The sequence below is a fragment of the Hyperolius riggenbachi genome, chromosome 1, assembly GCF_040937935.1.
Source record: "Hyperolius riggenbachi isolate aHypRig1 chromosome 1, aHypRig1.pri, whole genome shotgun sequence".
In the NCBI taxonomy this organism is placed as follows: Eukaryota; Metazoa; Chordata; class Amphibia; order Anura; family Hyperoliidae; genus Hyperolius; species Hyperolius riggenbachi.
In genome coordinates, this window is record NC_090646.1 from 631,044,768 (window position 1) to 631,058,514 (window position 13,747).

Below are 13,747 nucleotides of genomic sequence, written 5' to 3' on the forward strand. Positions count from 1 at the left end.
TGTCTGAGAGACCTTCCTAGCTCCTCCTCTTATACAACAGTTTTAGAAGGAATCTGCACTATCTAGTGATTTCTTAGGATATCTGAGACAGTTCTGCACGGATTTCTAAAAACCTACTAATATTTTGTCTCAGACACTTGATAAATCTGGCCCACAGCCTCTGATCTGCATCCTCACTCTGGGCCAGTGACTTGCAGTATTAGAGGCGGAGCATCAGCACAGAAGTCAGGCACCTAACATTGCTTATTAGAGAATAAAGATGTCAATCTCTGTATTCCTCTTACTTCAGGTCCCCTTTAAGGGGAAGCTGTTAGTATGGTCGTCGATAGCTAGTTTAAAGGGGTTCTGTGAAGGGTGAAAAATAACAAAACTGACACTTACCTGGGGCTTCTATCGGCCCCCTGCAGCTGTAATGTCCCACGCCGTCCTCCTACAATCACCCGTCCCCCGCCGCCGGTTCCATCCAATTATTTGTCTATATAGACGAATAGTGCGCGCTCCTGCTCGCGTCTCCGGCAGCTTACTGTGCAGGTGCAGTATGAGATTTTCTCGAACTGCGCCTGCACAGAAAGCTCCCGGAGACTCGAGCGGGAACGAGCATGCGTGCGGCAGCAGCCGCAGTCTAGAGAGAAGAATAATCAGACCGGGACTGGCGTCGGGGAACGGAGGATCATAGGAGGACGGCGCGGGACATGGCACCCACGGGGGGGCAATAAAAGCCCCAGGTAAGTGTCTTTTTTTCCCCCTCCGAAGAACCCCTTTAGAGCGTTTTAGGTAAGGTTATATTATTGCCTGAAGATCTGAGTTTTCAGGTTGATCCTAAAAAGATAGTAAGTGGGGATGAGTGACAAGCAAAGGGTGGAAAGAAGTTCCAAATAAGGGGGGAAATTTGAGTGAACTATTTTATATGAGAATGAGAAGCGATGACTAGAAAGGCAGAGAGGAGAATGTAGCTACTAAAGCAGAGGATTAGGTGCAGGGCGATAACTGCAGACAAGTGTAGTTAAAGGACAACTGAAGCAAGAGGGATATGGAGGCTGTCATATTTATTTCCTTTTAAGCAATACCAGCTGCCTGGCAATCCTGCTGATCCTCTACCTCTAATACTTTCTTAAAAAATGCTCCCATTGAATTGCATTAAAATAGCAGTGAAGTTTTTGAAAAATTGTGTTCACGGCGATTGTAATGCAAGTCATGTTTTTAAAGGACAACTGAAGCTAGAGGGCTATGGAGGCTGCTATATTTATCTTCTTTTAAACAATACCAGTTGCCTGGATGTCCTGCTGATCCTCCACCTCTAATACTTTTTAGCCATAGACCCTGAACAAGCATGCAGCAGATCAGGTGTTGGTGACATTATTGTCAGATCTGACAAGATTAGCTGCATGCTTGTTTCTGTTATTCAGACACTACTGCAGCCTAATAGGTCAGCAGGGTGGCCAGGGAACTAGTATTGTTTAAAAGGAAATATGGCAGCCTCCATATACCTCTCACTTCACTTGTCCTTTAAAGGGAACCTTCACTGAGAGGGATATGGATGTTTCCTTTTATACAATACCAGTTGCCTGGCAGTCCTGCTGATCTCTTTGGCTGCAGTAGTGGCTGAATCACACACCTGAAACAAGCATGCAGCTAATCCAGTCTGACTTTAGTCAGAGCACCTGGTCTTTTACCCCCCCCCCCCCCCCCCCCCCCCGTGTGTCCCCCGACTTCTGCTGCACAGCCCCACCCCCTCCCAGAGAAATGCAGTGGCGCTTCCGTGACACTTTATCTCGGATAGCAAAAGAGGCCACATCACTCTTCTGAAAGGGGGTGGGGCTACATGTCGGCAGATACGGGGCTCAGGAGGTCAGTTGGAAGAAAAAGACCCCACAAGCAACTATAACTTTATCTGAGAAGAGAATCGTTAGAGACTATTCAGTTTAAAATAAATATTCTAAGTAAAGAGGAGCAGGACTGGAAAGTGCTTTGTAGAAAGGCCTGTTTCCACTAGTGCAGTGCAATTCCGCTGCGGAAAACGCACAAAACGAATTTGGATGTGAATTCGTACGTGTCTGTATGCAAATTTGACCACGAAAACTTATTTTTGTGAGTATGCGAATTTAACCATGTCATTGTCTCTTGGCTTTTACATTGATTTTAACCACTGGCCGACTGCACCACGCCAATAGCCTCATGACCGTCTAATGCCAATCGGCGTAAACTCTTGGGGCTCTATTTTGCAGGAGATCGCGCGTAGGCTGCACGCGCATCTCCTGCTTGGTGGACGGAGTGCTCCGCCTTCAGTCTCCGAACGGCGAATGCCGCTTGGCAGACTGTTAGTACTGGTACAGCGCTGCGATCTGCAGCAGCGCTGTACTGGGGGAAGCCGTGTGACACGGCTGTCCCCCTGGGGGACTCCGAAGCGATTCGCTGTGATAGGCAGGCGGGGGGAGGGAGAGAGGGAGGGTAATTTATATAATAAAAAAAATAAAATAAAAAAAAGACAAATATTAAAAAAAACAAAAAAAAAAACAAACCTGGGGGTGATCAGACCCCACCAACAGAGAACTCTGTTGGTGGGGGGAAAGGGGTGGGGGGAAATCACTTGTGTGCTGTGTTGTGCGGTCCTGCAGCTTGGCCTTAAAGCTGCAGTGGCCTATTTCGGGGGGGGGGGGGGGGGGGGGGGTAAAAAGCCTGTGGTCCTGAAGAAGTTAAGCGAAAACGCACGCAAATTCGCATAGAAAATTCACATAGCAAAACTGCAGGTGAATTTCCTATTAATTAGATTACAGGCGAATCGCACACTAGCCTTGCGGTGTGCGAATTCTGGCGGCTCTGCTGTGCAGATTTTTTCTGCAAAGTCCAAGGCACAGAATTTCTGACAAGTGGGAACAGGCCCACTGACTATTATTGGCTATGTGAATCTGCATGCAGAAAACCGCATGCAGATTGGCTCTAGTGGAAACGGGCCCATAGAGAAGTGAGAGGAGAGGTGGATGAGTAGCTGTGCTACAGAGTTCACCATGGACTGGAGTTGAGCCAGTTGGTTAGACGGCAGGTCACATTGGAGGGAGTTGCAAAGAGGCTCTCATACCACAATGAGACCTCAGATGATTAGGCATAATATCTGAAGAAGTGGACCTAACTCACAAAACATTGTTTATGTGCCAATGAATTCTCCTGAAAATAACCAATGGAGTCAGACACTCAGTGAGGCAAGTGCTAAGCCAACACCACTCAGCAGTTTGGATTGTGACCAGAGGTTTATTTTCACAAGCGATTGAACAACCACCCAATGCGAGTAGTACTGATTATACCTACGGTACTCACAAACAGAAAGTTTACATGCTACTAAACTTAGAGGCCTCCTGCTTCCGGTGTTCCTTCCTTCTCTCTCTCTTTTTTTTTTTTTTTAAATATCTCTCGGAAGAATTGAACTTCATCCTAGTCAGTAGCTGATACCCCCTCTTCCATGAGAAATCTATTCGTTTTCTCAAACGGATAATCAGGGGCTCTGTATGGCTAATATTGTGGTGAAACCCCTCCCACAGTGGGATGTCAGTACCATGGTACTGACAGTTTCCTGTCTTTGGACCTCACTGCATTGTGGGAAATAGCTGTTTCCAGCTGCCAAAATAGCAAGCAGCATCTCCTTCCACTGACATCACCTGCCAGCAGTAAAAATGTCACCAAGTGATAAATGTCAGATTGTAAATCAGGGAGAGGAAAGATTTTACAACGAGCAAACAGTGACTAAATCATTTATACGTAATTATTGTAAAAATGAAGCACTTTTTTATTACATTATTTTCACTGGAGTTCCTTTTTAATGGTGGTGCAAAATGACCCCCTTCCCCTCCCTAAACCCCCGACACCTTTCCACACCTCTTCCAAACTCACAGGCCCAGTAGTCTGTGTGATCTGTATAGCTGAGACTCACATTTGCTCACATCTGGCGCACTGCTTCCTTGGCCGTTAGGCCTTTTCAAATGCATACCATTCATCTCAAAAAAGAGGAAGCCTACTCTCTCCTGCAAAGTAAACCCAGTGGCCAGGATGGAGCTGTGGTAGTTCTCTAACCAAAGCTAGACCCGGGTCTTTAGATCAGCCCTGTGGGTGGGAATCAAGGGGAAGCTGGTACCAGGGTCCTGGGGAGGGGGAGATGGTGACATTTCTGATGACTGCACTATCATCTAATGGTTTTGCTGGTTATGTGTACAGTCTTTAAAGGACGCCTGAAGTGAGAGGTATATGGAGGCTGCCAAATTTATTTCCTTTTAGCCTCCTTGGCAGTCTATTAAAACCGCCAGGGGCAGCGCCGCACATTAATTTTTTTTTTAATTTTTTTAATCACGTAGCTAGCCTAGCGCTAGCTACATGATAGCCGCTGTGCAGCGGCATCCCCCCTCCCCTTCCGATCACCTCCGTTCAGAACGGGATTTCCTGTTTGGCTTCCCCTGTCGCCATGGCGATGATTGGGATGATGTAATCGACGTCAGAGGGAGTCCCGATCCACCCCTCAGCGCTGCCTGGCACTGATTGGCCAAGCTGCGCACGGGGTCTGGGGGGGCGCGGCGGGTAGCGGCGAATCTGCGCAGCGGCGATCGGTATGTACACGCAGCTAGCAAAGTGCTAGCTGCGTGTACCAAAAGAAAAAACAATTATGCAAATCGGCCCACCAGGGCCTGAGAAATCCTCCGCGGCAGCATAGCCTGCACTCAGTTCGGGCTTACCGCCAGGGAGGTTAAGCAATACCAATTGCCTGGCTATCCTGCTGATCCTTTGCCTCTAAAGCTCAACACACACCATACAATCTTGGTTGTACAGATTTACTAAATCTATGTAGTATAAGGGACAACAGATTGAAAATACCTTGAATGATTGATTGGATAAACTCTTATACTACATGAAAGTGGTAAGATTGAACAACCAAGATTGTATGGTGTGTGTTGAGCTTTACTTTCAGCCACAGACCCCGAACAAGCATGCAGATGTTATTGTCAGATCTGACATTATTGTCAGATCTGACAAGATTAGTGGCATGCTTGTTTCAGATACTACTACAGCCAAATAGACCAGCAGTGATGCCAGGCAACTGGTATTGTTTAAAAGGAAATAAACATGGCAGCCTCAATATACTTCTCACCACAGATGTCCTTTAAAAAAAAAAGATTCCATTCTGATATACATGGCCTGTTTCCCTCACTCTTTTACACCTCCTATAAAAGTTGAGAAAGTTGCCTGGAATAATGACAAGACTTTTTTTTTTTTTAATTGTGACTCTTTACAGACATACTGCCATTGAGAGAAGAATATTGTGGTGGTGGTCTCCAGAACATCACTGTATCCATCCACCAGCAGGAAAATACTGTGAAAGACTGCTGTACTCTTAGGCCAGAATAACAATATAGACAGCAGTAATGATATCTAGAGGATTCTGGGTAAGATCCATACCTCAATGCATTGTGGGTCGCCAGCGTCGGCGTGGAGCCGTTGGTCAATGTTGGTTTTGTAGTAGTCGGAAGCTGACTCTCATTGATGGTTGCCGGAGTGACAACACTGCTGGCTACACAGCGATTGTAGATTGTCTGTAAAAGATTTTGAACCATTCATTATAATCCACTGACGCATACAGGGAATCGGTCAAGAGAATTGTGCAGTGTGCCAGTGTTTCCCTCCTAAAATGGCAGTGTTCTGGATGTAAAGTACATCTACTGCTACTAAAAACCAGCATTTCAAGTAAGATAACACTGAACTCATAAAGATCCAGATTAATGTTAGCCATAATCCGCTGAAAAATAAATCAGATAATTAAGATTAACAACTACGTCCCACACGCTTGTACAAAAAAAGGAAGTGAAAAGAAATCACTTCTGGGGGACTGATAATTGTTTCAAATGCACTGAGCAGAACAGACTCATATTGTTTCATATTGTGAATTCTCACTATTCTGTGCACAGTGCTGACATCAACCACAAGATGGCCAATCTCATACAGGCAAAAAATACATACAGTAAAAACTGGCAACAGATATCTTGTATTGGAAAGAATTAACACTGGGAGTATGCCTAGATGCACATAATGGTAACGGTTGCACTTAAATAAAGATTAGCGCACAGTTACATGAGGAGAACATACAAACTCCTTGCAAGTAGTGCCCTGGCTGGGATTTGAACCAGGGACCCAGCACTGTAAGGCGAGAGTGGTAACCACTATGCCACCGCGCTACCCAAGGAAGTAAGCTCTCTTCTGCTTATAGCTCACTCCTTCCTGCCTCATCCCTTGTGAGATGGACCGATATCGCTGTTAGTGGTAGTCGCCCAGTGGAAAGCCACGCAGTTTGGGTCCATTTCTGAATGCGGCATCAGCCGTTGCCACAGCAACCCGTCTCTATGAGGGAGGAGGTGGGGAGAAGACAGCTTACTTCTGACCAGCACCTGCCGGCACACTAGGCACTGCAAGGACAGGTAACATTTAATCATTGCTCCCGACCAGGGCTGTGGAGTCGGATTTGGAACAATTTTGGGTACCCGGAGTTGGAATCAGAGTCGGTGATTTCATAAACTGAGGAGTCGAATGATTTTGTACAAAATCCACAGCCCTGGTAAGTATTCGTAAACTGGGGAGTCGGAAGATTTTTGTACCGACTGAACAGCCCTGCTCCCGACAGTCCCTCTTTGGTAACCCAGTCTCTCTGTCCCATTTTCATCCTCATTTGTCCCTCTTTCGCTTCAGCCGGGGTCTTCTGCGCATGCACAGGAGGTCCACGCATGCGCAGAATACCCCGGCTGACGCGACTGAGCCAGTTACCGTGGCTGATGGCTGCTGAACGGCAGACCGCGGGAGGATGGTGAGGGACACATCCGTGCTTATGGGGCTGGAGGAAGCCCCATATCAAAGCTTTTAATCATTCCGTCTCTGGTTTACTTTAACTCTTCCTGTACTGGAAACAATATTAGACTTATGTCTCTGCTACTAATGCTCTATTTCTTGGCTGTACTGCACATACAAATCATCATGTCATACGTTTATTTTCACTTTAGATTCCCTTTAAAGAGAACCAGAGATGAAGCACCCTCTTGTATTTTACCTTATACATCAGTGGGAACATGACAGTAAACACCTAATCTGCTCTTTGTTTCATTGTTCTCTGTTTAATCTTCTTGTTATCACCTCTGATAAGAATCCCCGACTGAGCATTCAGTCTAGCTTTGCTACGGAAAGATTATAGCTGAGTCTGTCTTCTCTGGTGTCTTTTCAAGCCCAAGCCTGCCCCCTTGTGGCTCTGCTATAATGACTCAGCTAAAATCATTCCCGGCAAAGCCAGACTGAATGCTCAGTCTGGTCTCTTATCACAGCTGATAACAGACACTTTTATCAGTGAGGATGAAACAGAGCATGGTAAGTGTTTTCTCTAACGTTCCCACTGATATATATATGGTAAAATACACAACGGTGCTTCGTCTCTGGTTCCCTTTAAAGCCAAAATGTAGATACTTTGGATCCTACAGAGGCTTCAATCCGGTCCTCCTCTATCCCTCCATTCCAGCGCCGGGACACCCAAATTTCCACAGAGCTCACCCGCACTGCACAGGCGGCTTGTACCTGCGCAGTAGCATGGAGCCGTCGTTCAGACTTGGAGAAAAAAAAGGGATGGGCGCAGCGATGGGGGAAGCCTCTGGGAGATCCTCTCCTGAATTACCCCAATGGGGCTGTTTTTTTTTTTCTTCAGGTATACTTTAACCGTTCTGGGACCCGCAGGCTCTGACTCCATCCAGAGCCTTTATTATTCCTCTGTGATCACTGAGCTTGGCTCACAGTCATCACAGCGAGTAACTCGGACATTGCGGCAGGTTCAGGACTAATGAAATCTACGTCCTGGCAGAGGTAAGAGGCAGCAAATCGGATGTAGATTTCAATAGCCTCCATCCATGGTTGGATAGTGTAATGGCTCTGCCTCTGACACAGGTGACCTGGGTTCGAATCTCGCCTCTTCCTGTTCAGTAAGCAGCAACTATTCAGTGAAGAGACCTTGGGCAAGACTCCCTGACACTGCTACAACCCTAGTGGCTGCAGCTCTGGCGCTTTGCTTTCAGAAATGTGTACCGACAACAAAAGAAGCTTTAAGCTGTGAAGCATTTGGCCTTTTAATGGCCGACTGTTGTGAGCACTTACCGTACTGACATCCAGCGGAATGATGAACACGATTATAAAGCACAACCACCAGGCCAGCAGTGTGGCCACCAACACCAGCTTGTGCTGCTTCTTGAAGTCTCCATAGCGGTGGAGGAGGAAGAGGGCCAAAAAGAAGACAAATATAATCTCTATTGCCAGGGCAGCTCCACTCATGGTTAGCGATGTTCTTTATCCGTTGCAGAGACCGGAATACTGCAAGACAGCAACGTTACAGGATGAGAGTATTACAGTCTGTATCACGTAAAAGCAGATATGCAATGAGTGGTCAAAAACCAAGAGACACCCCTTATTTGAAAGTAAACCAGTCCAACAGTGACGTAACGCAGAGTTGATTAAAGGATCACCATCGTGAAAAAAGTAGGCAGTTAAAATCTGACAGGGTTTGGGCCAGTCCATCTCCTCTTGGGGGATTCTCAGGGTTTTCTTTGTTTTCAACAGGATTTCCTGAACAGAAGTAGCAAAATCTGACAAAAGAGTGTGCAAGTGAGCAGGGAGGCTGGCTGGTATCTTACTATTTTGGCAGTTCAACTGCTGTTCAGGAAATGCTGTTGAAAACGAAAACCCTGTGAATACCCCAAGAGGAGATGGACTGGCCCAAAACCTGTCGGTTCTGTCAGATTTTAACTGCCTACTTTGTTCGCGTTAGTGGTCCTTTAAATAAGGAACACTCAGCTTTGGATGAAGAAGTTATCATGGAAGGTACTGTAATGTCAAAATGGGTAAGACAAAACATTTAAGTGACTGAACGAGGGATGATCGTAGGTGCAAGAAGAGCTGGTGCTAGAATTTCTGAAATGACAACTCTTTTAGGATTTTCTCGCCAATGATATCTCTGGTGTGTAGAGAGTGGCCGTTGAGAAAAAAAAAAAAACTTCAAGTGATCAGGACTATTCTGGTCAAAAAAAGACTGGCGAATGAGAGAGAATGAAGGCGAGTAGCACGCATGGGGCTTGATTCACTAAACCGTGATAACTCAAATATCACACCTTATCAAAGATATCACACCTTATCAGAGTAGCATAGCAAGCGCTACAAACTTATGCCTGCTAATTGGCAATGGCACTCGTCCTGCCCTGAGCCCCTGCGGGTTCGTAGCGCTCGCTATGCTAGTCTGATAAGGCATGTTAACTTTGATAAGGTGTGATATCTTTGATAAGGTGTGATATTTGAGTTATCACGGTTCAGTGAATCAAGTCCATAGTGTGCAGCAACAGAAGGGCAACAACACAACTAATTACAGCAAAATTCAATGCAGGTGCATCACAAAGCATCTAATGCACAACAAGACAGACTTTGCAAAGGAAGGGCTTTAGCAGCAGGAGAGTTGAGGACTCGTTTGAGGAACATCAACCAGAGTTGAATCTACTTCCATGGCCAGCTCAGTCCCTTGACCTCAACCTCATTTGTGGGATGAAGTCCAAAGATCACTTAAAAGCTTGGCAATGCCACCATCCAATCTGACCCAACTTAGAGCTGCCATTATGTCAGCATGGGCAAACATTCCTCAGCGACGGTATCAGCATCTTGTGGAGTCCATGCCAAGAAGATCGACTGTGACCAAAGCTAAAGGTGGACCAACTCGTTATTAGAAGGTGTCTCTTTTTTGGCCACTCAGTGTAAAGTAGATGCAATAAAACCTCATTCTGCATACAGTCAGCAAGAAAACAAAAAACGGAATGTTCACTCATGGCAAGTGCACAGAGAGCGTCTGATTTAGCAATGGGTGTATGCCAACAGGAACTGGACAGACAAAGAAGTCAGCCAACCATGACACACCGAAAGCAGAGCTCTCTCCATAGATGCTTATCAGACGAGACTAATCAAAACTAACTACAGCATGGTGACAACACAACCATCCAACAGCAGTGATTTCAAAACTCAAGCTGTGATTAATAAGTTCACACTAATTGTAAAAACACCTGGAAACCTCACATGGCAGTACTGTATCTGGTTGTTTTCTAGGCAATGAGTTACTGGTTCTACAAAACAAAAAAATAACCGTATTATACTGTTATTTTTTGTTTTGTTTTAAAGGTTGCACCTAGAGAAGCCTATTTTTAAAAAACCCAATCCAACTTTTCAAATTCTTGGTCTTTTGTACCTTATCTCTTTACAGAATTGCCACTTATTTTTTGAATATGTTACGGCCAGAACCCGAAGTGTGGCCACTTCCCGTTCTGGCCGGCCAATGTGCGAAGTGGCTGCAGCGCAGCGGCCAATGTTAGAAATGGAATGATTACACTAAGCTCAATGTATTTTACGGCCGTCTCGCTGCAGCCAAATGTATTACAAGTTGGTAAATTTAATGAAATATAGCCGGCGGCAATGTAATGGATGAAGCCGCCGGATTTCGCACTGCCTCCTCTCCTCCTCCCCCCCCCCCCCCCCCGCCTCTATCCTCTCCCTGCCTCCTATACAATATATGGAGCAGCCGGGGACACGCATGTCGTTCGTTGCGGTAGGGGAATCCTGCCGTTCCTGCTGAGCGGGCGCTGGCAGAAGCAATGTCTGCAGCCTCCTCGCTCTGCTTCCCCTGCCGCGACGAACGACTCTCCGGGACACGCATGTCCCCGGCTGCTCCGTATTGTATAGAAGGCAGGGAGAGGAGAGAGGCGGGGGGGGGGGGGGGGGGGTCAGGGAGAGGAGAGAGGAGGGGGGGAGGGTCGGCGGGAGGAGGAGGCAGTGCGAAAGCCGGCGGCTTCATCTATTACATTGCCGCCGGCTATATTTAATTAAATTTACCAACTTGTAATACATTTGGCTGCAGCGAGACGGCCGTAAAATACATTGAGCTTAGTGTAATCATTCCATTTCTAACATTGGCCGCTGCGCTGTGGCCACTTCGCACATTGGCCGGCCAGAACCCGAAGTGGCTGGCCAGAACGGGAGGTGGCCACACTTCGGGTTCTGGCCATAACATATACAATGAGTTATTGGTTAGGCATGGATCACACTACACTGCAGCCACAACGTGGACAGGCACAGTTTCCACAATAAGCCCCTGAATGGGTCGCGTTGTGACAAAATGCGTAGGGAGGAGTCGGGAGGTACGCTGAGGCTGTTCCAGTAAGGAGGTGGCTGCAGCTCTGGAGCTTTAGAGTCTGCCAGGAGTAAAGCACGATATAAATGTTCTGTGTCTTGTCTGAAGGTAAGGCGTAGTGCTGGTTAGGGTTAGGTGTACGTGGGGGTGGTAAAGGCAAGGCATCGGTAGAGGGAGGGTTCATCATAAGACTAGGGTTAGTTTGTAGTTAAAATATCAGCATCTATTACTGATATGTTGTCTTCATTAGCAATGGTCACTGGACGATGGTAAATATCGTCTATTTATGGACACCCTTTTTTCATGTCCGAGTGCAGCACATAGTGTGAGCGAGTTTACTCGCTCTACCAGGACTTACTCCACTGCCACAGGAAAAACCACAATACGAAGTACACTGTTTTCTGAATGCCATCAACAACACCGCCCTCCAGCCGCAAATGTGTGCACAGGTTCTCCCATCAATGACACTAACAGCAATTGTGAGGGCGGTAAAACAGTGACAGGTTACCATCCACAAACTTGTCACCAAGGCCTACTGTGACTCCTCAGTGTTGTGATAAGTCTCTACAACAGCAACAGTAACAGTAACAGCAAGAGTAAAAAAACATCAGAAAGTAAACAGACACATGGACTGTGCATAAACGTCACCTAAAAGGATAAGAACAAATCACTGTACCGACTTTCTGCGTGGTTCAGTGCCATTGCTCCTGGGAGGTGCCATGCCCATGATTAAGCCTCACCCCTTAACGGAGCCCCGTTCTGAATGAAGCCCCACCTCCCAAACTAAGCCACACCCCCACAGGCATTTGTACCTCCTTCTGTTCTCTTAGGGCCCGTTCACACTGCACGCGTTTCCAGCCGCGTTTTGGAAACGCGTGCAGGTGGCCGACACGCACAACATCAGACAGTGCATAGAGTGCAATGTCTGATGTTCACACAGCATGCGTTCCGGACCTGTGCGGTCCGGGAACGCATGCTGCACGCAGATTTTACAAAAACGCGCGGCTGTCCCATTCACTTTTCAGTGATGGGATCAGCCACGCAACGCATACGAACGCGGATGGCGTGCGTTCGTACGCGTTGCATTCTGCATGCGTGGCCGTCCGCGTTTTGCAGTCTGAACGGGCCCTTATGCTGCCTTCTGTCGCCTTGTGCCACCTTCAGTCAACCCGTACCACTTTTGCCCCCATGTGGCCCTCTGTCCCCTTTTGCCTCCTGTCTCCCTTTCTGCCTCCTTCTGTCTCCTTATGCCTGTGCGTCAAAGATGGATTAAAGTGAAAAATAGTGCCTAGGCAAGCAACGACTTTGGGCCCACACTGGCCACCTAGCTTTTTGGCAAGATTTGCTGGGGGTTTGTGTGGTGATATATTGGGGTGCTGATAATGTTAAGGATAATAACAGAACATATTTCTGTCTTTTTTCTGTCTACTGGGTAAAACCTCAGATGTGTATTGTGCTTGGTAGTAATTGGCCACCTGGCCAGAGTAATCTGAAGGATAATGTAAGTCTGCATGTAAATGTACATTACCTCTGCCCTCATTGTCCAGCCGGGGAAACTGTGTGTACTGCTAATTAGCGGCCAATTGAGGAAGAATAGGCTGGTCGGCATGGCTTTTGAGTCTGGTGTCAGCTATTGTCCCATTATACAAGGAAAGCCTGCTAAGAGTCTTGGGGAAAGGGGGAAGCTGACACCTGAATGTTTGAAATGTCCTTTTGATACCATTTGCTACCTGTGGAAATTGAATTATTGGTGGAGGTGCAACCTCCTTATCTTTGATCAGCTAGGAAGTACTGTCAACAATGGGGTTGTCACCTGTAACTTGGACTAGGGAAATCTTTTCATGTATGTGGGCTATTGTACATTTTTCGCAGGTGGATGTTAGATCTCTGGAGATCCAATTATGACTGAGGATGTAATTAAATCTAGCTTCCCCCCCGTCCACACAGGCTTACAGCCTCGAGGCGAATATTTCATTATAAAAACCAGGGGACATCTACCTCAAATCAGTTCTCTTCTGACGGTAGTGGCAGCCGGTCTCCTGGCCCAAGCTAGTGAACTCCTGGTCTAACCAGAATTGTGTCCGTCCACCAAAGTCCAAGGTTCTTCTATCTGGATTCCTGTATTTTTGGTAAGCAAATTGCTTGGTGTGTTATCTTTGTAACTTTTATCTTGTAACTATTTTTACTTTGTTTTTTGTAATCTTTTTGTATATATTAAGTTCTGCACTGTTCTATGTTTTTCTGGAATATTAAATTATTATTTAATAAGCTTGACTTCTGCTGTACTAAACTAACACTCATAGCCTAGAAGAGACTGAAGTGTAACCGTGTATAAGTTCATGCCTAGTTGTATGTTTGAGCAACACTACCGTATGAAATTGTAATTGCATTGTGTGTGGGGGCGTTTGTCATACGTTGGCCTAAGCGCGCAGCTGACCCAACGTACGAACAACGCCAGTGCGAGTAGCGACAGCAGAGTGGCTAACAGTATCGTTCGGAACGACTGTTAGTGGGTCTCTGCTTCACGAC

The 13,747-nt window shown here is 46.5% G+C and overlaps 1 protein-coding gene across 1 annotated transcript in view; it reads right to left on the minus strand.

The window, feature by feature from the left end:
- Window positions 1-13,747, minus strand: part of LMBRD2 (LMBR1 domain containing 2) — a 67,252-nt gene that overhangs the window by 33,247 nt on the left and 20,258 nt on the right. Inside the window, exons 2-3 of the mRNA XM_068251239.1 lie at window positions 8,158-8,370; window positions 5,437-5,570 (exon numbers count right to left, since the gene is read on the minus strand). Coding sequence (XP_068107340.1) covers window positions 5,437-5,570; window positions 8,158-8,331 — 308 coding nt within the window. The 5' untranslated portion in view covers window positions 8,332-8,370. The remainder of the gene's footprint in view (window positions 1-5,436; window positions 5,571-8,157; window positions 8,371-13,747) is intronic.